The 23,649-nt window shown below is 47.3% G+C and overlaps 1 protein-coding gene across 1 annotated transcript in view; it reads left to right on the plus strand.

Moving 5' to 3' along the window:
* The window catches only part of Rich (Guanine nucleotide exchange factor subunit Rich), a 42,968-nt gene that overhangs the window by 11,982 nt on the left and 7,337 nt on the right, over positions 1–23,649 (plus strand). Inside the window, exons 9-24 of the mRNA XM_089544243.1 lie at positions 1,082–1,201; positions 2,285–2,419; positions 2,581–2,619; positions 2,994–3,104; positions 3,468–3,557; positions 5,463–5,616; positions 6,655–6,908; positions 7,727–7,813; positions 8,856–8,958; positions 10,577–10,671; positions 13,425–13,471; positions 15,110–15,234; positions 17,133–17,323; positions 21,749–21,927; positions 22,870–23,016; positions 23,102–23,462. Of these exons, the coding sequence (XP_089400369.1) occupies positions 1,082–1,201; positions 2,285–2,419; positions 2,581–2,619; positions 2,994–3,104; positions 3,468–3,557; positions 5,463–5,616; positions 6,655–6,908; positions 7,727–7,813; positions 8,856–8,958; positions 10,577–10,671; positions 13,425–13,471; positions 15,110–15,234; positions 17,133–17,323; positions 21,749–21,927; positions 22,870–23,016; positions 23,102–23,462 (2,238 nt within the window). The remainder of the gene's footprint in view (positions 1–1,081; positions 1,202–2,284; positions 2,420–2,580; positions 2,620–2,993; positions 3,105–3,467; positions 3,558–5,462; positions 5,617–6,654; positions 6,909–7,726; positions 7,814–8,855; positions 8,959–10,576; positions 10,672–13,424; positions 13,472–15,109; positions 15,235–17,132; positions 17,324–21,748; positions 21,928–22,869; positions 23,017–23,101; positions 23,463–23,649) is intronic.

A 23,649-nucleotide genomic window follows, 5' to 3' on the forward strand; every position in this document is an offset into this window, starting at 1 on the left:
TGCTTAACTTACATTAGATCAAAATATTGGCAATGTAAGCACTGCATATTGTTATTGTTTAAAAACAAATTAAACATAAAGGGATACTTGATTGTACGAAAGCTTCGCTGCTTTTTTACTCACTAAAGTGGATCACTGGCTGTGCCATCCACAAGCATTAGATAGAGGGCTTGATGCCTGGTCTGAGAAGCCACATTACGTGAAGGTGAAATGTAAAACGAACAATGACGACAAATAGAATTTGGCCTATATCAATACTGTATCGCATTCTTATCACAGAGAGACCACCCTCACTGAAAACGGAGCTGTAACAAGCTAGGAAAGACCAAAAATCAAAATGCAGGTGTTGTCATTGCAGACTAATTTTGGGTGTTCAACGCACGTGTCCACGCCAATTTTTTGGACGTAGATCTCTGTGGCTACGCTATGTTGTCATTCACTTTAAAACGGTGGCAATCCATGCTTTCAGGTAGGACGTCACGAGTTTTAATTGATTGGCTGGGAGATTTGCAATTACAATTTTCTCACCGATAAAGGCGTCTTTTTTTTTTTGCTGGACAGATGTGAACATGGCCAGAAAGAGAGACGAGATTAAGTAGTTGGGGAGAGTTGTTCCAAGTGTCCCTGTAAGATGTTCAGGAGTCATTAAAATGTTTACAGCATTTATCTGGAGCACATCTCTTTCACGTGCTTCTTGGCTCTGGTGTAGGTTTTGTTTGTACAGCCGGCCAAATCTTTAGCTGCCGTGCGCGATGGCCGCTTTTTCTGTGCTCCTGCGCTTTGGGATGAAACAGGCTTGTGGAAAGCTCAATACTAAGCACGGGCTTAGTGAGCCTGTGTTTAAATTTGATATTTTTGAAGGCTTGCTCCGTCATAAGCTGCAGGAGCACGGAAAACGCGGCCGTCACGCACGCCAGCTAAAGATTTGGCCGGCTGTACAAGTCTGTCAGTGTCATCAGTGCTTTGCTAACATGTAGATTTCTTTGTCGTATCCTTATGGTGGTAACGAGGCTGCAGTGTGCACAGTGAAGACACAGGCAGTGTGTGATACTGGGGGCAAAATGCGCGCTGCCTATCGCAGGAGTGGGGTAGCGAGGGATACCAGCTCTGGATGGTGTCATCCCCGAGTGACAGTCCCGAGCAGCGAGATGTCATGCTCATGAACTTCGTCAAGAGTGCTTCCACCGTCAACCCGGGACCCGTGAGTAAAAGCGTCAGAAAGCTCTTCGGCCGCCGCGGTGGCTCAGTGGCTATGGTGCACGGCTGCTGTCCCAAAAGACGCGGGTTCGATCCCGGCTGCGGCGGCTGGAATTTCTTTGGAGGAGAAATTCTAGAGGCCCGTGTACTGTGCGATGTCAGTGCACGTTAAAGAACCCCAGGTGGTCGAAATTTCCGGAGCCCTTCACTACGGCGTCTCTCATAGCCTCAGTCGCTTTGGGACGTTAAACCCCATAAACTAAACCAAACCAGAAAGCTCTTCGCTTGCTTGGTGCCGCTCTCTGCCTGTATCTCGAGTTTTTGAAAAGTATGGGGTAGTGCTCACAGGATGAAAGGAAGATTGGGATGTTTCAAAGTTCTTTTTAATTAGCAAGTGGGTGTTTCTTGTCAGGCTTCATATTCCTTGCAGACAGATTACTGTCAAACACTTGCCATGCTTCTCAAATTCTCTGCACCTTTGACTTTTGCAGGCTATGTATGTGTATGTATGAAATCTTCCATGGATAAGGACACAGACAAGAAAACAGGATGTGCACTTAGTACTTCCAATTCATATTTTTTGTCTTTGTTTAGAAGTTTCCACATTTCCTTTCTTATTCTTCACGTCCCTGTCTTCAGCTTGCGCTGCCGCTCTCGTTTCTTGAATAGTGAGCACGTGTAGACACATCAGGGGCTGACCTCAAACATAGTCATAGAAGGAAGTATCTAATGAGTAGATTGGTCTACTTTGTGTGTCAACTCATTAACCTTAAGTGTCCGCAGGGCAAGAAGGGCCTGATTATGTGGTGACTAGAGTTAGCGATGACGAAGACGAAACTAGTGAGAGCAGTGACGCCGATTAGGTGACAAATGCACAGATATGTGTGTGGATGGCTGTGCAGTCGAGGAGCACTGCTACATGTTTGCTTCTACTTCCAGAATGAGCTTAGGGGTTAGGGGTCACTTTTTATCGTGTGAACAAACCACCTACTTAACATCATAAATTGGTTCACAGGGGCTTGTTAGGCCAACTTTTTGTCAGCTTTGTCGAGATGGAGCACTGACACTTTGACACCGCTGGATGCAGTGTGGTGGGGTTAGGCAAGTCCTGCTGCAAGGTGCTGACAGGGTGCTGGTCAGTTCGGAGTCGGACCTGGCGGACCGGGACACACCCTGGCCTCAGGACGGCTGCCGGGGAAACAAACACTGGACGGTCGAGCTGGTAAGATGCTTGTGTTGCATCTCCTCATGTTGTTACTGGTTTTTAGATGTGCCCTGGTGGAGGTTATGGCAAATTTTTTATCATAAAAAAATTTTTAATTTACTATGCTTTGAACCATATCTGAGTCCTTCTCCACATCTTTCTTTTTTTTCTGTGCACAGGTTCCACACACATACCTGGCAGCCAACTGGCCGATTCGGGTGAGCGACTGCTTTTACGAGTGACATCAATGACAGGAGGCTTGTATTTGTGGCACCTGCCACGATGGCTCAGCGACTTTGGCGTTTGGCTGCAGATTCCAAAGTTGTGGGTTCGAATCCCGGCTAGGGCGGCTGCTTTTTCGATGGAGATGAAATGCAAAGAAAGAAACACCTGTGTGCGGCACGACGTCAGCGCACATTTAAGTACCCCGGGTGTGCTAAATTAGTCATAGCCCTCCATTAAGGCTTTCCTCGTAGCCCATGTGTCGCTTCGAGACGTTAATCCCCACAATTTACGATGTACAATTTGTATTTGGGGGCTAACTTGAGACATATTGCCTCACCACATATTTTTTATCTTATGTTATCTGCAGTACTCTGCGATAGATGCCGGTTGCCACCACGTTGCAGTAGCTGGACGTGGGGGCTTCGCCCACTGCTCACTGGCACATAACAAGTGGAAGTTCTTCGGCAATGAAACCCAGGTAGGTGGAGTCATTTTAGCCCGTGTCCAGTGAGCAGTTTTTTACAGTGTTGCAGTGAAAAGCAACTGCTTCTAAAGTAGCTGCATTGATGCTGACTTGTAGTTATTTCGCTGAGTCTAAGTCTCACTTACAAGGCTCGTGCAACTGGTTTTGAGATGATACAGTGAGCAGTAAAGCATGTAATCTGTAATTCAACTTGGTAAGAAATTGTTACAGGGACCCTTTATAATTGCTGCTAGGGGCACAGCAAGCTATACAGGCATCTGCTGGCATGCTGGTTAATCAGTGTGGTGTTTTGTTCAACAGCTGCTGTAATATTAGCAGCACTTCGTAATATGCAGCTGTGTTTCAATTATGACCTAGGAGCAAGACTTTGTGGTGACCGGTGGCCTTCTGTGGTGGGAGTCACTCATCGTGCTTGGTTGCATCAACCTTCGTGATGGCTCTGATGAGGTGCGTTGCATTCTGCTCTACGGACAACATGTCTGTATTCTGCTCTACGGACAACATGCCTGTCATTACTGACTTGGACACGTTGCTTTCTGTTATGTCCCCAACAATTACAGGGAATAACTGCTAGTGTACTGTGTATATCCTCAATTCCATGCCTCATTCCACTTCCAAACAGCGTTGCAAGAAATTAAGTGCGTTATCAGACTTTTGAACTCTGCCTAGTATTGAGGCACTTTTCCCCTTTGTTTTTTTTTACATCTTCCACACTGCTCTCCTTCCGTCTATCTCCCAAATTCCCCTCCCTACGGAGAGTAGCATGCCAGCGATTTTTTAACGCCGGCTAAATTCTCTGTATTTCATTAAAGAGTCTCTCTCTCTCTCTCCCCACTCGTTCAGTAATTATTGGCAGCATATCTTTCTTCAAGTAACTGCTCTAACAGAATTGCGCATACTGAAAATATTTCGGTATTCTTTTGATGTATGCGTTGCATTCACTTAGTGATTAGGTTACAGTTCACCTTATTTAACACAAATGACAAGACTACAGAATAGGAGAAGACAAGCACGGGCCCGTGTTCATCTTTTCTGTTGTCTTGTCCTTCATGCTAAATAAGATGAATTGTCCCATATTTGTTGTCTTCTTCTTTTTTTTGTTGTCCTGTCGTTTGCTCTAGATAAGTTGAGTGTGATGTCAAAATATCAACTAGCCCAAGAGTTGACTCTTTTAAAGGTCATGATTAGCTTTTAGCTGTTGCTGATAATTGTCACCATAGTCTTAGCAGCATATGACGTGTTATCATGTCTGTGCTTAGTTCAATGTGCAGTCAATGTCAAAAAGGCTTGGCAAACTGTGTTATGTTGTTTCAGGTATCAGTACAGTGACTGTAGTCCGGAAGAAGAGGGCAGTATGTGACATGCGGAGCAGCATATAAAAATGTGATCATTTATATGAAAAGGCAGAATATGGGACACCATTCTTTTACGCCTTACCACACATCAGCGGCCATTCTGAACAGCCATCTTGCTGTGAATAGGTTAGCACCAATCTCACAGCATCTTTCATTACAGACAGCATTGCATCACTTGTTTTTTTTTCATCGCTTTTTATTTATTTACAATACTTCTAAAGGCCATTATGTGAAGGTATTTTAGGGGAGGGAATGCAAAACGAATACTGTCAAGTGAGTCCAGGGGGAAGGACACAAGCACTTAAGATGGCCTTTTGACATTGCAAAATTTTCACCCAAGTGACAGCTATATGCTTATACATGGGCATTCCCAATGGTAGTTGAATTCACTCTTAGTTGAACTGATCAGCGGTTAGTGGTAATACGTGGCAACACTAACTGCTGTTGGGTTCATTGGACTGAGGGCAGCGGTCTGAGGTGAACAATTCAAGCGTGATAGACCATTGACCTGTCGCATTGGCTGATTTGGCTCATTTTGCCATTGCCACGTGTTCTCAGATTGTGCGTAAGGTCACTGTTCTGGCTGGAATATGTCTCAGTCGAAAACTTTTGCTAATTGAATAACAGTAAACACACAAGTACGCGAAGTGCTATCAGAAAAGCTGCAGCCAAGCTGTGAAGCCGATCATGCCTCAACTGGATTGTATTGGCTCTGCGTGTTGCTCTGCTGCAGTGTAGACAAGGCACAAAACTTTTGTAGAAATTGTAATCCATGGATTGAATGGTTTAAAAAATACCGAAGTGCAGGCTTTTTTTTTTATGAATTGCCTGCACATAGCGCGATTGCATGATCCACAGGTTGAACTGAGTTTTGCAGAATGTGCTGCATAGCTGCTCAGGTGACTTGTCGTTCAACTGATCGGCAGCCTGACAGCCCACAGACTTTCTCATCATGGCAGTGAATGTTGTCACGAGTGGACGCTTATCCTGTGCCCAGGTGCGGTTGTATCCGCGATCGTCCAAACTCGACGACCTGTTTGTGCGGGTTCTGCGCATGGACGCTCAGGTGTTGCAGCTTGCACTCTCCGAAGATCGGCTGCTTGTGTTTGCCTCCAACAGTCGCCTGGTGCTCCACCGCATCAGTCACAATGGTGAGCAAAAGCAGCGGGCACACTGCTTAGCATTCCCAGCACTGCAGTGTCTGCATGCGCCATCTAGCTTTGCACCAGGGAACCTGTGCGAACAGTTAATCATCGAGTTGTGTTTGCTCAAGCTGCTTCGAGGGTTCAAGAAAAAGACGACTGAATGTGACCTTTCTGTGTACTGCATGATAGTAAGAAAAGAGCTCTTTTGTCTGGCATCTTGGTCTTGCTCAAAATGAGAAACTGCCCACCACTGCCGCGTCCTGGGTCCTTAAGCAAATACCACACATTGACCCGCCGCGGTGACTCAGTGGCTACGGCGCTCGGCTGCTGGCCCGAAAGATGCGGGTTTGATCCCGGCCGCGGCGGCCGAATTTCAATGGAGGCGAAATTCTAGAGGCCCGTGTACTGTGCGACGTCAGTGCACGTTAAAGAAGCCCAGGTGGTTGAAATTCCGGAGCCCTTCACAACGGCATCCCTCATAGCCTGAGTCGCTTTGGGACGTTAAACCCCACTAGACCAAACTAAACCAATAAAATAGCACACAGTGCACGGATTTTTTGAGGGATTTGTTTTTTTTTTCTCTCACTCAGAAAAATTTGTTCTTTGGGGAGAAATGCGTTCTCTCAGAACTTGTTCTTAGCTTAACCTACTAAATGGTGTACGCTTGTTAATGCATGAAACATAATGTAATGCAAGGAATTTTTCAGGCGGTTCATTTCGATTTACTTTTTTTAAGCAGGAAACACGTGTAGATGATGTACCGGTGCTTTAGAGAAGTCGGTCTGCCTAATGCTGAAGTGAACTTCATTTAAAACTAAAGAATCTGCCTTTCGTGTGGTTTTTGTAATAAGTAAAAAAAAAAAACTCTCAGACACTGAAGTTTAGTAAAAGGTTTGCATTGATGGCTATAACATGTCTGTATTTTCCCCTGTGGCAGAGCCCACACCAGGATCTCTTTTTGTTGTTTGTTTATGATTTGGGGATGATAATTTGCTCCTTGTGCACCTTTCTCCCTTGCTGTGTTTGTCGGACGGACTAAAATAGCGGGGCTGGAGCGTCTCCAGGAGCTGGACCTCTCGGCCCTGGTGCCGCACCCGCTGTGTGTGGTGTCGGCCACCTTGGTGCAGCTGGGGGCGCGTGGCCCCTCCAAGCTGGCCGTGCTGCTCAACGTGGCTGGGAGGCTGGTGCTGCTGCAGCAGGACCCAGCCGCGGCCCCGCCCCTGGCCCCACCCCGCGGAGCCCCACCCCCACTCCGCCAGTGGAGCGCACCCACTGTGCTCGCCTTCTGCGTCGAACGGGTGAGCCAGAGTGATTCTGTGAACACACTTATGTAGACTGCGACAATGCATCTTGCAAGGCATGGCCAAGGCCTTGTTGCCGTACCAACAATATCCTTGACACACTGCCTTGACCATACATTCTGTCCATTTGTCCTCATTTTCACGACCCTCCTCCAGCAGCTCTGAGTCTTCAATCCTTTGAAGTCTGTCATTCTGCTGCCTTACTCTTCTTGTTCCTGTGCCCTTTTTATGTTCCTGAAGAGACCTTACGTGCATCTAGTGCCACTTGTCTGGTTGTACATCACAAGCGGTGAGGTCGCAGTAGACCGGTGTTGGCAGGACGGGGTGTTTGCCTATAGCAATGGGTTTCTGGCTGCAAAGGAGGAATTCTGTCACGGGAAAAATGGAACCAATGTGATGTTAGGTGAACAGTTTTTCTGATCTACTAAAGAGTTTATCGAGGAAGCTTAGCAGCCATGTCTGTCGCAGGGACACCATTGATCGTTCTCGCATTTTCAAGTGGCATCAGCATTTTTCTAGACAAAGCTAGACTCAGAAAGCATCTTTAATGAAACCTCAGGTCTGCTGCTATGGTACAAGGAACGCTCTGACAGACTTAACTAGAAGCACAAATTTTGTTCATGACGTCCCTGTCAGTGGAGCCTCAACAAAATGCTGTTGCAATACTGCCATATTCTTGTGTAGAAGGCTGTGTTGATGGCATGCATGGAGATGTTTTGTCAGAGCTTTGTTATTGAAAATTAGAATTGATAATAGTCTTAAGAAGTGTACTAACCTGATGCTGTTGCTTCTTTTTTCCTCACTGGTCCTTCCAGGTTTGGGTGGCTGAAGGCTGTCCTGACTCTCGGATGCCACATCTTACCCAGGCACTGTGGATTGCCTGTGGTGTCCATGGCATGCAGGTATGTCTTGTGTATGCCGCACTGTATGTCTTGTGGCAGCCGTCGCGGTAATAGGAGCATTCTGCAGGGTAAAAGGCATTGCTTACAGCTGTGTAATAAGTTGTAACAGCCAAAAAGTCTTGCAGTCACCTGCTGTTTCTACAACAGTGTTTTGCTGAGGCTTACCTGAGCCATAATAAGGGAAATATGGATATGGAAGTTGTTTCACTCGTAGGGGCAGGTGTAGCTTTACCTTTATTGCCACGTCTGAGCAAAGGGCGGTGAGAGCTCTGGCAGCTTTCACTTCTAATTCAAACTTCTTGCGTCCTCGTGTGATATTTTAGCCTGAAGAAAACTGCTGCCATGCTTGAGGCTCCTAGTTTCGCATGGTTCCGCTAAAAAATCATGGATCCAAGCATTTTTTGCAGAATTGTGTGTTAGCAGCCACGTTCTCTTTTTTAGAAAAAAGCTCTACTTCACCCGTACAAAGCTGAAGGTCATGTGGGGATGAAATTTGACCTTAAAACCAGGAGGAGCAGAGTCTTGGCTCTGACGTCATGCCGCTTGAGTCACAACAGCTGCGCGTTGAGGGGTTCACTGTCTCAGAACTGTGTGTGGGGTGCAAGAGGCGCTCTGGTGGAGCAGCTGATATTAATTTTAAGCTGGCATTGTTTATTATGCACTGGTATCGCATATGTAGTACACAGGTGTTCTTGTATGTTGCCTCTGTGAAAACGCGACTGCTGCAGTCAGGAATCCATCATCCGACAGCCTCAAGCTCAGTAGCAGAATACCACGGCTGCTGAACAACTATGCTAAAGTTAACAAGTTAACATTATGGTGGGTAATTTCTAAACATGAATATCCAACGAGCCCTGGATAGGTTGTCTAGATAATCATACCTAAAATGCACCTCCGAGTCCTTTTGAAGGACATATAAGCTGTAAAGGTTTAGCGGTTATTGAAAACTGTACGTACACGGTCCCCATGTAGAGAACACATGCTACCATGACTAGTGAGGGATATGTCCAGCTGACATGGATGGACTGTTTGCTCATAACAGGTCTGGCTTCCACTGTTCCCGCCTGGTGACACCGCAGGCGCCAAGCATGCGTTCATGGCCAAACGCATCATGCTACCGATCGCCGTCCACATCTATCCCCTGGGTGAGTCAGTACTGTGGGAGGAAATGGGCTGACAATTCTGTAATGTGCCCCCCATCCGTTTAGCTCTTTCTTTGGGCACGCACATTGTTCATATGCCTGCATTTTGGTTCAAGTCGAACTGGGATGCATGTGACCACTTCTCAAGCTATCTTGATAACCTCTGTTCAAGCTAAAATCGATGAAGGCATATTTTAAATAAGGATAAATAAGCGCAGGCGTTTGTTCATACACTGATTGGCATGGCTCCTGCTGTTGCTTGCAGCCCAGTTTGTTTGTTCATTTCCTTTCTTTCGCCTTTTTTCTTGGTTTTTTTCTTTCTCACACATGCACTTGAGAAGCCTAGCTTTATATGCTTTGTTTTATATGTTATATGTTGTGGGCACCAAAAGGTACTATGACAGAAAGCTTGTGAAACAGACCCAGTTCATCTGGGACATAGTCTTGCACTGGTGATGTAAAAAAATAAAAAATAAAATGCGAATCTAGCATAAAGGTTTCTTTCCTGGCCCAAGGATTTGGTGTTCGTGTGTTCAGCCACAAGTTCATAGCTTTGACCTCAGCCAAAATGGCTGTATTTCTTCAATGGAGCAATATGCAAGAGCCTTTCTGTGCCAAGCATTTAGTGCACATTAAAGGACCCCAGGTGGTTGAAACTAAATAGGAGCCCACCGTCATAGAATCAGTCATAGCCAACACGAAGACGAAGCTGGCATAGTGTGACGAAGACTAAGCTGGCATAGTGTGACGAAGACGAAGCTGATAGTGGCGCGGGACGGAGCGCTCGCGCTAGGCCAGCGGCCATTAAATCATCTCTCGTTCATGGTTCACCACGCCTCATTCTTCGGCTGGCCGCCACGTTACATTTGGTGTGAGGTGCTGGGGTCTCTTCATCGCCATCCTGGTCACGGAGCTTCGGCATCCTGGGCCTGCCGTGGACGTCGGCCGTGAGTACCTGGTCAGCGCCGCACGGCCGCGCCCCAGCCCGCCCGACCTGAACCACCCTCGACGCTCACCCCTGCCCCGTCGCCCGCCCGGACCACAAGACCCGAACGACCCAAGACCCGACCGACCCAAGATCCTGCCCACACATGAGGACACCGCCCCCCTGCCCCTGCCGTTCGGTGCGTCCAAGGGCCTCGGCCGTCAGCTCCTGGCACCCTACGGCCCGGATGCTTCGTGGACCGGGACTCATTCCCTCATCTTTCTCATCGTGGCGGCCAGCACTGCCCCATCTTCTACATATTGTTCGATCCTTCACTCAAGACCATCGCCATTTCGCCGTCTGTTCATCACCGATCGGGATGATCGCTCGGAGGCCCCGGGTAGTGTGACGAAGACGAAGCTGGCATAGTGTGACGAAGACGAAGCTGGCATAGTGTGACGAAGGCGAAGCTGGCAGTGGCGCGGGACGGAGCGCTCGCGCTAGGCCAGCGGCCATTAAATCATCTCATAGCCATCGTTCACCACGCCTCATTCTTCGGCTGGCCGCCACGTTACAATATTGCTTTGCCGTGTAAAAATTCTCTTAATCTGTTGTTTTTTTTCTTTTACTGTACTTTATCAAGAAATGTGTGACTCACAATGGTTGTGTTCTGTTCTCTTTCTTTTTTTTTTTAAGCTGTGCTCTTTGAGGAAGCTGTGGTGCTAGGTGCGGAGAGTGACACAGCACTGTGCGGGAGTGACCCCTTTCCCCTCTGTGTCGTCTCAAAGTCGGTGAGTCTGCGGTTCTGCGAGGACAGCTCCTTCGTTTTCAGGAATCAGAAAATTGCACATTACTCTTTGTGTAGTGTGTACAGTACTGCATAGAGGTCCCATTGACCTGATTATTGCAAGTGTTGAATTTGCATGCACTGAACACAACTTAGGAAAATCTGCATCTCCCCTGCACTTTGCAGGACTCATTTGCCAGCATGAAATACCGTGTTTACTCGCATAATAGGCGCACTCGCATAATAGGCGCACCCCTAGTTTGGCCGCGAAAAATCAGATTTTTTTATTTCCACGCATAATAGGCGCACCCCGAACTTGGCACTGTGACCAATACTGTATTTACACGATTGCAAGCCGACGCCTCGCCGCCCCCCCCAGTCTTTATTTTAACAAAGTTTTTGCTGAACTGACTATTAGTCCTCACTAGTACTGCTGCCGTCGCAGCTGCTGCGGACCCACAGCACATACAGCGACATCGCGTACAACAGCCGCACACAGTTTTCAGGGATGCTAACTTTAAACGTCTGTTTGGAAAGCTTTATCTCCAGCCGGAAACGTTCCCGACTTAGGCCCGCGAAAACCTCGGCACCTGGAGTCGCGTACGAAAATTTAGGCACGCCACAGTCGCAACTGCCGCACGCTTGCCGTGTTCGAGAGCAAACTCCCAGCCGTGTAGCTATTAAGTTGTTTGCCCGTCGAGCTAAAACAGCAACGCTCGGCGGCAAAGCCATAAACCACGATGAACTAACACGCTACCGCAGTTCCCGGCACTTGACAACATCTTCCTCGGTGCTTGACAACAACAACAAAAAAAAGTGGAGCTGGTGATGCTGATGGCAATATAGATAGCGAAAGCTCGCGGCGGAGGAAAACGTTGATGTTGATGACCTTGGCCTCGGGCGCCCTCCGTGGGCGGCGTCTGAAAGCTCCTGTGCGGGTGTGTGGCCTCCGCGATCAAGCGCCCGTTGCGCGCAGCCGGAGCCGATCGCGAAGGCCTCGGCGCGTGCATTTCAAAGGCTATTCCCGCGTGGGTGGTGGAAAATTTCGGTGCGGCCCGTACACGGATTTTTTTTAAAATATTTTCTTCGGGAAAATGGGGTGCGGCCCGTACATGAGTGAGTTTATGCGGTATGTTCAATTTTCCAAGTCGAAAAATTCCCGGAAATTTTACCCCGCGTAATAGGCGCACCCCGAACTTTGAGCCGGATTTTCTGGAAAAAAAGTGCGCCTATTATGCGAGTAAATACGGTGCTTGACAGATGGCATCGTCCGCAACTCTTACAGAATCTTGCTGAAACCTCGTCATTTAGAAAGTCAGAAACATGATGCAGGGTCCCTACAGTAGCATACATTAGAATTCCGCAATAGGAAGTCACGCATAGTAAAAATATAGGTGTAGTAAAATGAATCTGCGGTCCCATTTGGTCTCTCATAGACAACCAGAGATTGTGTTTGGGTTTAGAGGGAAGACATCTTTAACAGTGTGGACAAATAGAATTCGGTTGGCCTGTATCGATGTGGTGCTGTATTCTAATTACAAAGAGGCCCTGTCACCAAAAATGAAGCTTTTATAGGCTAGAAAATGCAAAAAAAAAAAAAAACACTGGTGTCACCATCACCGGCCAATTTTACAATTACTAAAATGTGTACACAGAATTTTTGGCACGGTTCTCAAAGGCTATGCTATGCTGCCATTCACTTCAAAATGATGTTAACCCGCCATTTTTGGTAAGGATGTCATGAGTTTGAATTCCCTGGTGGGAAGATTTTTAAATACAAAATTGCATCTTTTGCTGCCGGAAAAATGTCAGTGTATTCAGAAAGATCCAGAGAATAAATTTTTGCCGAGAACAGTAATTGGATGTTGTTATAGTAAAAACTGTTATAGTAAAGCTTGTTTTGCCATGGCAACGTACTCCCTGTGGAATGATGACATGCCAGCGCTTGCATGGTCCAGAGCATCTCTGAGCAACAGCCGCAGAAAAGCGCAATCACAAGGCCAACAGTTGGAGGGTAACGGATGTTGAAAGACGACAAAACAGCGCTCTTTGAGGTGGCTTGACCACCTGGCTTGTGAACTTGTAGGAGAAGCCAACTTTGCGAAAACCTTGGGGCCGTAGAGGCAAAGTGTGCAGCACACACGAGTTAAAAAACAAGCTAAGGCTGGCCACAAATGTTGAAAGAAAGCAGTGCGGGCTGTTGAGAAAGGGAAGGCAATAAAAGAGCAGAGGGAAGTAGGCAAGGGAAAAGAAAGGGGCAAACGCTTACAGGACTGGTAACTGCACAGCATGAATTAGAGGTGCGGCGGCACTGTATGGTTGGTTTTTCTGCGCTCAGGTACCGCTTTAACGACAATGAGGACATGGAAGATGCTGTGTTCACACAAAACTGTAGTTTTCTCTTGAATCTAACTTCTCTCTCATGACATATTCGTGGTTGCCTTATATTCATGCATCTAGACTTTAGACACAATTCAAAAAGTGATGGCATGAAATCTGAGATCTAAAAATAAATCATTTGTACATAATGGGATGATGGGGCGGGAAGAAAGGTATTTCTGTGTCTGTCTTCTAACCCTAGATGTCTCAGTAATCAGCCAAATTACTAGACACCATCCTTAAAACCATGCCATCAGCAACAACTGATATAGTAAAGTTTCTTGCTGCTCTGAGCAGCTTTTGCTAGAGAGCGAAAAAGAGTGGCTAGCTGCAGTAGTGTAACCGTCCTGATAAATTGTTGCTTTCATCGTCTTTCAGAGTCAAGTCTACCTGCACCTGATACTGCGCCAGCTGCTGTGCCGAAAGTGAGTGTGGGCTGGAACCACTTCATTTTGCTTCACCATCCATTACGACTGTTCTTATTGCCATCCATGTGGATTACATCAACAAAACACTGAATGCTCATGCAACTGTCACTTGTTGCAAACTGTACATTACACTGGGCTTTTGCTAATGGCACCAATGCCATGTAACTGTTTACTGCATTTTGCAGGTTAGTTGCCTTTTTTACCTTTTTAAGGGGGGACACTGGTCTTGAAAAAACAATTTTTATTAATGAAGTCACAGTTACGAAATCTTCAGGGAATATGTATTTTTGTGTGCTGATTCTAAATATGTCATTTAATTTCATGTAAAACAATTCCTTGAGCACTTATGCACATTTTATGCTAGTATTTTGTGGAGATTTGAAGAAAATTTGCTGCAGGAAACTCGCTGAAATGTATGCCATTGGGTTCTCTTGACACCAAGGAATGCAATAAGGGTGAAATTGTCTTCCTGCCTATCATAGAACTTAAGTTATAAAGTTTTGAAGTTGTCGCTTCAGAAATGAGAAGGAAAGTGTGTATTCCTGTTTCTGAAGTGGCAGTTCCAGTAGCCTATTAGTCAAGTTCTATGAGAGCCAGGATGATAATTTTACCCTTATTGCATTCCTTGGTATCAAGAGAACCCAATGGCATACATTTCAGCAAGTTTCCTGCAGCAAATTCTGCAAAACTCTCCGCAAAATACTTGCATAAAAAGTGCATAGGTGCTCAAGGAATTGTTTTACATTAAATTAAATGACATATCTAGAATCAGCGCACAAAAATACATGTGCCCAGAAAATTTCATAACTATGAATAAATTAATAAAATTTTCTTTTCAAGACCAGTGTCCCCCCTTAAGGGTTCTGCCAGAACCACTGCTCTGATTTTTAAAAAAAACAGGATTGACTTAGAGTTTCCACGAAAAACCTATGACAGACTTGCTTATCACTAGGCTCACATTGTCCTTCATGACCTGTATAGTGTGCATTTGGGCAGTACGCCATGGTATTTGCTTTGCCTTCAAGCATTGCGAGGGAATTTGAGAGGGACGCAAGCAGCTCATTGTAATCGTAGTTGTCACTTTCGTTTGAGTATCGGCCATTTGTTTGCAAAGCCAGACACATGCTGCGTGTAGGAGAAGCTGTGATGACTTGCCTGGAGACCCAACGCCTTGGATTGTTTCTTCTTGGCTACTAGTTATGTGCGTTAAACCTGTGGAGACATTCTGATGCCTTTTGCTTCCATTGCAGATGTGCTGCAGACGCAGCTGTTAGAGTAAAAAAAAATGAAGAAAGAAACGGGTGGAAGAACTGACTGACAACTTTTTTGCGGAGTTGTACAGGCCTTCTCATTCACCCAGCCACCCAAAAGCCCCTTATTTATACATCATGAGAAATAAACATGAGATAACTGTGCTGTCGTAAGAAATTCGTGAAGGAAATGCCATTCATACTTTTCAAAGATGAGTTAACACAAGAGGGCATGACGGTGGAATATGGCAGCCTGTTCCTCTGGTTAAATGCTTTGGGGAAAAAAAAGCTGTGCTTGAAAGAACCGCTGTTTTAAATGCAGCTGCAGTGTAACTAGCCTACAAGGCAGTAGTTTGAGCCACCCTGTTCTCCCCTGTGGCTGCAGCCTGGGCTACCATGCGTGGGAGATAGCGCGCAGCTGTGCCGAGCTGCCCTACTTCCACCACTCGCTGGAGCTGCTGCTGCACGAGGTGCTGGAAGAGGAGGCCATGTCGTCGGAGCCCATTCCCGGTACGGCTGGGCCACTGGTACCGTTTCGGCCGCCCTGCTTTTCCACTGTGTGTACCATAGAGTTTCTTACTACTACCTAGAGGGAAAGCTGGCAGCCCGTCTATGGGAGTTTGCATGGCGACCCCTCGAGGCCACTTCAGCCACCATGGGCGCTCAAAGCATCATGGGGCGGTGAGCTACTTGTTGCGGAACTGCAACTTTTGGCCAAAAAATAATAGAAAAATTAAGCTGTTTGGTAACTACAAACGTCCTAACATTCAATATCTGGTCTAATGATTGCAACAAACGAGCAGAAAAGCATTTAAGTGCAAAGTTTGCTCAAATTAAGAGACAACTCGCTCTCCTATTGGCCAAGTAGTGAACACTATAAAAACTAATATTTCGTAATTAACAGGCGCACTTTTAAAAGTAAATATGTTTTCAAAAAAGATGTTGTTGCTTAAATACTATAAGAGGTTTTTTAATGGCATTTCGGAAAAGTGAAACCTTTTATTGGAGTCGTGTGTCGTCGCGTTTTCACTACTAAGGGTTTTGCACACTGCGTTCGCGCGAAAGTCGTCTGCGCACACACGAACAGAGTTTTCGGAATGAAACGTCTTAGTAGTGCCACTTCATGTTTCCGAAAAACTACAACTGTGCCGCAACAAGTAGCTCACCGCCCCATGATGCTTTGGGCGTCCATGGTGGCTGAAATGCAGCGCCGCCAGCTTTCCCTCTAGGTAATAGTAAGAAACTCTATGGTGTGTACAGAGTAACCGATTATATACCATGGGAGAGGAAATGTGGAGGGTGGCCAAAGCTCGGGACGTGCGAGAAGTCCAGGAGGACGATTGGAGTAGAGTGGGAGAAAATGACTACAAAGGGCTGATTGGAGGTATCCAAGAGGAGAACGCCTTTGTCCTGGAGTGAACTTGGCCGGGCTTCTGCTGGTGATGATTGAAATGGTGGTAGCCTGGCTAAGGGTCCTGCACTAGGGCAAGACAGCAACCAGAAAAAAAGAGTGGGGTTTGACATGTCTTGCGGTGGTCCTTTCTTTTTTATGTGACCGGTTGTAGACCTGGGAACAGCATGTCCAGCGTAGAGTTTTTGTTGTGGGGGAAGCTAGGGAGGCTGCCTTGTGGGATTCAAGCCAGTATCTCTGTGTCATTTCGGTTCAGCATAGGCCTGCATAACCAGAATGCGTGTTTATAACTAGTACAACCTGCTCTTGAAAAATTGAGTATGCTTTTAGCCATTTACTGCATTTATCTGATCCTAGGATCTTTCTTAGAAAATCTGCAAGATTCAAGCAGCGTGTGTTCAGTGTAAATTTTAAGGAAAGCGAAACAGCACAAAAATTAAGCCTTTTTGTGTGTGTGGCAGTAAAGATAGGACAGATTTTAAAAGATATATATATGTATATATATGTATAGGGGCTGTATTTTTTCTTAATCATATTCTTTGACAACTTTCGGTCTCTTCTTGGCTTCTGATTTTGTTCATACCTCTTTTATTCCTTGTGTGGTTTTGTCATTCGGGTATTCATTGGCATGTTAACCCTGCAAGGTACCATGGCAGCATAGAAAGCAACACAAACTCAATAAACAAAGAAAAAATTGCTGCAGACTCTGCAACTGCATTAGAACTCAGAGTCGATTTTTCTTTTAAATGTTGACTGTGGGCAAGGACTGACCGTTGCACTAGATTAATGCGTAGCTCCTACTGCAGTAAGCAAGGTTGCATAGATAGGCTGCTTCATGTTTTGAGTGCTGCCTTGGTGGAAGCAGGCTCTTCTTGGGAGTGACGGTGACCTTAGCAACCAGTGACTTGTGATTGGACTTTGTAATCACAATGCACTGGCAGTTAACAACTGCTTATTTCATTTTTGTGACTTTTTGTTTTCTGTTCTCCATGCACAGATGCACTGCTTCCGCGAGTAATCGACTTCATCCGCGAGTTTCCAGTGTTCCTCCAGACAGTGGTGCAGTGCGCGCGCAAGACGGAGCTAGCCCTGTGGCCCCACCTGTTTGCGGCCGTGGGGAACCCCAAGGACCTTTTTCAGGAGTGTCTGCTGCAGGGACAGCTGGACACTGCCGCATCCTACCTGCTGGTAACACTAGCACTCTTCCAGCGCGCACAGCTTGACAGAAAAGGGGGGGCTTGACTGCACCGACAACAAAAAAAAAATACTTGTTCTGGTGCAGAAAGCATTGATAAGCTAGCTATACAGTTGATGCATTGAAGCACCTAGTCTTATCTTCAAGCTTGAATGCACCAATTCTGGTGAATCGGGCTTCAAATCTCAGTTGCTGTATTGCATCAAGCGTCAGTACTTCAGTATTTGTGTTGGTTTGCTGGTCCTGAGGCATCCAGCTTTGAAAGATGGTTTTCATTGTATAAAGCTTGATTCCAGCAGTTTTGATGCGCAAAGTTAGTCTCTGTGCTCTGTCTCTGATGCATCAGGCTTCAGAATGTTTCAGTTTCAGTGTGTCAGGTTTTAATTCACAAGTGTCAGCACCTTGAGTTTGAGATGCAGTATGGTCTAAAGAACTACGGTAAAACCTCGTTAATTCGGATCTAAAATTAACCAAATGCCGAATTATCGAGGCGGTGTGGATTGTAAAAAAGATAACAAATTGCCTCACAACAGCATACTTTTTTCTTGAAAAAAAATCTTCAGTGGAAGGAATTTACATGGCGGTAACTATTTTTTGCAGCTTTATGAAATGGTGCATGGTGCAGTGCACATATGTTGTTGGGTGAACCAACATATATGTTGTCTTGGACGCTCAGGGCATGAACAGCTTCCCCCTCCCACACACACTCACTGCAAAAAAAAAAAAAAGCACACCCTGCGTACACGCACACAACCTGGTGTAAAACTATTACAGATGCCACCATAACTCTAAGAACACTGACAGCACACTCCACATTGCATGCGATGAAAACAAAGAATGCAATGATGGAATGCAGCGCGAAACAAAATAGCGTCTCATCATGCCTTCTCGGCTGATAATTATAATGATGACTGTGGAGCCTTTACATTTTAGTTGGAATTCTAAATGCTACTGGGGCTATACAGTTAAAACTCGATTTAACGAAGTTGAGGGGAGCCGTGAATTATTTCGTTAAATCGAGAACTTCGTTAAATTGAATGAGGCATTTCTTGGGCACATTTCTTGGGTTAGCACGTACCATTTTCACTTTTCGTCGCACTCGCGCGTGACGAATTCACGCCGGTAGCACCGACCCAAAGGACGGTTCGGCTAGCGGCGCAACAATCTTCCCTAAATACCGCCGACGGGACGGCAAGCCACACAGCTAATGACAAATTGGCGCCAAAGTTGGTAATCATACAACTAGCGCTATCTTTGGGGGTTTTTTTGCCGCGGCAGCAATAACTACCCGTGGCCTCCGCGACGGCGAGCCGCCGGAGCCGATCGCGGAGGCCATAAACTACCGCAGTGGTAAGTGAAAGCTCGTTAATTCGACCCCCGTTAATTCGGAAAATTGGATAACTCGACGTGCACGCGAGGTCCCTACAATTATACATAAAAGTCTGTGGGGTGAAACTCTCGTTAATTCGAACAAATTTGGTCGTGCGTCGGTTAATTCGACTTCACTCCGCAGCACGCAAAGCCGGTGCGCCGAGAGCAAAAAGAAAAAAATACTGCCACGAGCGGCGCTACTGTACTGCTCATAGGCGATCCGTGTGGTCATCGTCATCAGCAGCGTGAGAAAGGGCGAGGGAAGCGAGGTTAGCAGCGGCCGAAGCAGCTGGCGTCTTTTTTTTTTGTGCTTTGTTGTGTCGCAGCAGTCGTGCGCTGCTTGTTGCTGTTTTGTTGCGACTGAGAGAAGGGTGAAAGGAAATTGCACCCTGCCTACTGGCTCAGCCCAGCCACCACCGCTGCCTAGTGCAGATAGAGGAGAGTCAAAAGATCAGAGGAAAGATAAAGAGGAAAGATAAGACGCGTGTCGCAGCAACAACCGCGAAGCTGGCTGAAAGAACAGATAAGCGGTCAAAGCCGCGCTCGCTTCACCTCCTCCCCGTGCTACTTTCGAGTGGTAGCGCCAACACCACGACCAGCGCCGCTAGCGCGTATGAAAAGAAACAACAAAAATTCTTACTCGACAAGAAAGGCCCGAGGGGACTACAAATTTATTTTCCGCCAAAGAAGTCGGTGATCTTTGCCTGCGTGCGCTTTGTGAGCAACGGCCGCACCGATTTCTCGTAGGTCTGAAGTGCGTCCAGCGCGTCTTCCGTCCCCTCGTGTGCGCCGGCAAAATGTCGCAGCAGATCGAGAGCATCCATCACCTGACCTGGTGTCGGCACGGGAGCTTCGGCACCTGCAGGGTCGTCGGCAGCGTCTTCAGCCGTCACTCCCTCCACGCTTCCTACAAGCCGCAACATATCGGCATCAGTCAAAACTTCCGTTGTGACTGCGTTTGCGTCGGCGTTCACGTAGTCTGAGAATCTTATGCCTGTGGGCACTTCATCCACTGAGCGAAGGTGTTCCCAGGCATCTTCATCCTCGTGCACGGCGCTCGCGCAGTCCGGACCAGCTTCGGCAGTTTCAGGGCCTAGTGTACCGAAACCGGCAGTCCTGAAGCAGTTGACAATTATCGACGGCCTCAATGCTCTCCAAGTCGCCGCCACCATCTCAACCGCCATAAAAATATCTATTTTCGTCTCGCGCTTCAGCTCCAGGTTGAGGAGAACTCTGTCGACGACTCGACGCTTGTATGCGCACTTCACGCTATTAATTATCCCTTGATCCAAGGGCTGAACCACGGACGTTGCGTTTGGGGGGAAGTAGCGGAGCTCCACGCTGGTCAGCTCGACCTCTGCAACGTAGTGGGCCGTGCAGTTATCCAGCAACAGGCACACTTTCCTTTTCTGGCGACACATGTCGCTGTCGAATTCCTTCAGCCATGTAGCGAAAATGGCACGCGACATCCACGCCTTTGAATTGGCAACGTACTTCACAGGAAGCTTCTTGGTGCCTTTAAAACAGCGCGGCCTCGCACTCTTTCCGATGACAAGCGGGTCTCGTTTGTCGGTGCCGTCCATGTTGACGCACAGCAAAAGAGTCAGCCTTTGTTTGCTGTGTTTGCCGCCGTGGCACGCCTGCCCCTTCAGGGTGAGTGTTTTTTTAGGCAGCATTTGGTAGAATAGACCGCTCTCGTCGGCGTTGTAGACGTCGCTGGGGGCATATTTTCCCAGAATGTCGGGCACGTTTTCAGACTGCCAGTCGCCGACTACAGCCATGCTTACGCTGCTCGCTTCACCGCTAAGCACTTTCGCGACGATGCCGTGTCGTTCTTTGAAGCGCGACAGCCAGCCGGGACTTGCCTTGAACTCGTTGTCGCCCAGCAAGCACGCGAAAGAGCGAGCTTTTTGTTGGAGCAGGTCTCCACTCACGGGAATATTCTTCGCCCGCAAATCCATAAACCAGGCGAAGAGGGCCTCTTCCATTTTGCTTTGAGGAGTGGTCTTCAGCGTTTTTTTGCGCGAGAGATTCTCCGACGAAGTGGCGCGGAGGATGTCATCTTTCCCTTTCAATATTGTGGAGAGAGTACTCGCTGGAATGCCATGTGATGCAGCCACGTCACATTTCTTCTGTCCACTTGTCACAGCACGAATTATGTCCGCTTTCTCGTCCAGGGTAAGCCTTTTTCGTTTCTTGCAGGGCTCCATCTGCTAGTCAGGAGGGTTAGCGGCGCGCTTGCTCGCACACACCACGTCCGCGTTCACGATAGCAAGGCTAGACTGATGGAGGCCTAACAAGCTGAGCTTGACAAAGACGTGCGTTCAGAGGCACGGGGAAATATCCGCACAAGAGCGAACACAGAGCACAACACACAAACACACACACAAAAAAAACACGCGAACTGCAACAGCGCCATCTATGAAATGTGGCAGGAAACTTTTTTACTGCTGGCGCCATCTCGTGAGCTCGACTCAAAATTAAAACTCGTTTTGCGCCGCGCAGTTTGAAAAAAGCAACGGGCTGAAGGTGCTCCGCGCTGTTACCGCTGGCTCGCAATCAATAAATTTTGGGGTGCTGTCTACAAAATAGACCAAAAATTAACACTTTTTCACCTTTATTTCTCGAAAAAAGGTTCGTTAAATCGGGACAGATCACGGAATCGGTTTCGTTATTTCAGGTTAGTCAAAGCATTGAACCCTATGGGCGTCTGAGGGGGAATTAGGATACCTTCGTTAAATCGAGATTTTCGTTAAATCGGGTTTCGTTAAATCGAGTTTTGACTGTAGTGCTACCTTTTCTGAATCACTCGCTCACCGTCGCCACACTTGTACATACATGCATTTGGCTGTCATGTCCAAATTAACCAAAACGCAGTGGAATTTCTCCAAATAATGTAGAGCTTCACGCCATAGGATGGTGGAGGATATGGCTCTGCATTATATATATATTTATATATACTGCACTAGGGGCCTGAGGAGGGTACACATTTATTTATTCGTAGCTGTTCAAAGCTGAATGCGCGTGACTTCCTTCTCGTGACACAGGTCCTGCAGAATCTGGAAGTGCCGCTCGTGAGCCGGCAGCACGCAACGCTGTTGCTGGGAGCTGCTTTGGATGGCGCCCACTGGGCACTGGCACGTGACCTTGTTCGGTTCTTGCGGGCCATCAACCCTGAAGCTGAGTCCTCCTCATCACCTCCGCGGCCCTCAGCCGGACCCTCAACGTAAGTAGAAGAATTTTTTGTGTCGTACTAGGCTTCTGTCGGAGACTCGACGTACTTGATAGCACTGAGATAGCACTGTGCCACACCCATCCAGAAATTGATTGCATGCCCAGTGCTTCAAGGAAATGCATCATTTGCTGGAAGTTCTAAAGCAGCTCTTTTCTGTATACTTTTAATCATTAATAAGTTTATAATCGGAACATTAAGTGACTGTAGCACCACCACTTCTGCACTTGCAAGGAAGACAAAAAACCTGCAGCGTAAGTGAATCGGAAAGCATTTGGTGCCCAGATCGAAAAGCAGCCTTCTTCACAGCTCTTTGGTGATTGCCACACTGCCTCATCCATGGCAAGTCATCTTCAGCAATAAATGTGGCCGGTCCTTTTGCAGCGCCACTGTGCACCACATGACCATTCACTCAATCTAAGCACTCATTTAGGAGAAGCCCTGCCACCATATGTCTAAAAAAAAATATTGTCAAGGAAAAATATAAAATGCTTTTTTCACTTTCTAAATTTGGTTCTAGGCAGCATGTGCCTCTTGGGTTTGGTTAAGAGCTCTTTCTGTGCTCCCTGATATCTTCAAGGGCACTGGTCTTGTCTGCAGCTAAGGCAGGTCTTCTAAGTTCAACCTGCATTACTTTGTTATTTTTTGTGGTGCTTGTCAGTGAACATCAAGTGTCACCTTAATATTTTGTTTGTGGGGCAGTCCAGCAGAATGTGGGTGTTTTAACGTTCACAATCCAGTTCTGAACCGCACGGAATCACATGGAATGTGATTCAGAGCTAGATTGTGAATTCCATGGTGAAGCAGTATAGGCCAGTGCGAGCATCACTTGCCTAATTGAGCCCCTAAGTATTGCTAGAGTATTATTTGAAAGACTGTCCTTTCACGTTTTTCTTGCCCCCCCCCCCCCCCCCTTACTCCCCACTGCTTTTTCAGGGATGAGGATACAGTGAACCAGGTGTTCATGGAGGTCATCCTGACGCGACATGCTCGCAAGCTGCTGGCGGCCGGACAACTTCGCAAGCTGGGTTCATTCGCAGCGCACCTCGACTTCCCACTTCAGAGCTTTCTCGAGAAGGAAAGGTGAGCGCGGTGCCAACTACCATTTGTAGTGTTTTACATTCAGGCCTCACCACTGAATCCCTGCACTTCCTTCTGGTTCGTGCAGGCTCCGAGCGGCTCATGTGGAGGACTTTGTCTCGGCACTGAAGTCCGTGCATGCGGATTTCGAGTGGCCCATGCCGGCTAGTCCCGCACCTCCCGGTGGGGGCGGGGCTACCCCAGTGGGCGGGGCTGGGGACGAGGAAGCCACACCCCATGCCTCTTCCATGGTGGGGCAGCCGCAGCGCAATGGAGGCATGGAAGGGGGCATGACGCGCGGCTCGCCGGCTGATTCGGAGAGCACCTCAGAGGAAAGCTGGTGGCCCGAAGACGATGAGGCAGGGCTGCATGCTGCCAGTGTGGCTGAGCTTCGGGGCTCGCCGCAAGCAGAAGCCCAGGCCCGCTACCTGCTGCACATACTCGGACAGGTGAGTGAGGAGCATAGACACTTGAATTTATTGGTCTCATTTCCTTTTTAATGCGTCAGCATTACTATCCGATCTTCACGAAACGTATCATGTGTTGTGCAATTCCACCGAGTGGAATATGGAGAGGAGGGTGGGTGGTAGTGGAGAGGAGGACAGTGACCTCCATCGCCAGGTACGTAGGTTCCAC

This window comes from Amblyomma mixtum, chromosome 1 (assembly GCF_055824585.1).
Source record: "Amblyomma mixtum isolate Tamu chromosome 1, ASM5582458v1, whole genome shotgun sequence".
Classification (NCBI taxonomy): domain Eukaryota; kingdom Metazoa; phylum Arthropoda; class Arachnida; order Ixodida; family Ixodidae; genus Amblyomma; species Amblyomma mixtum.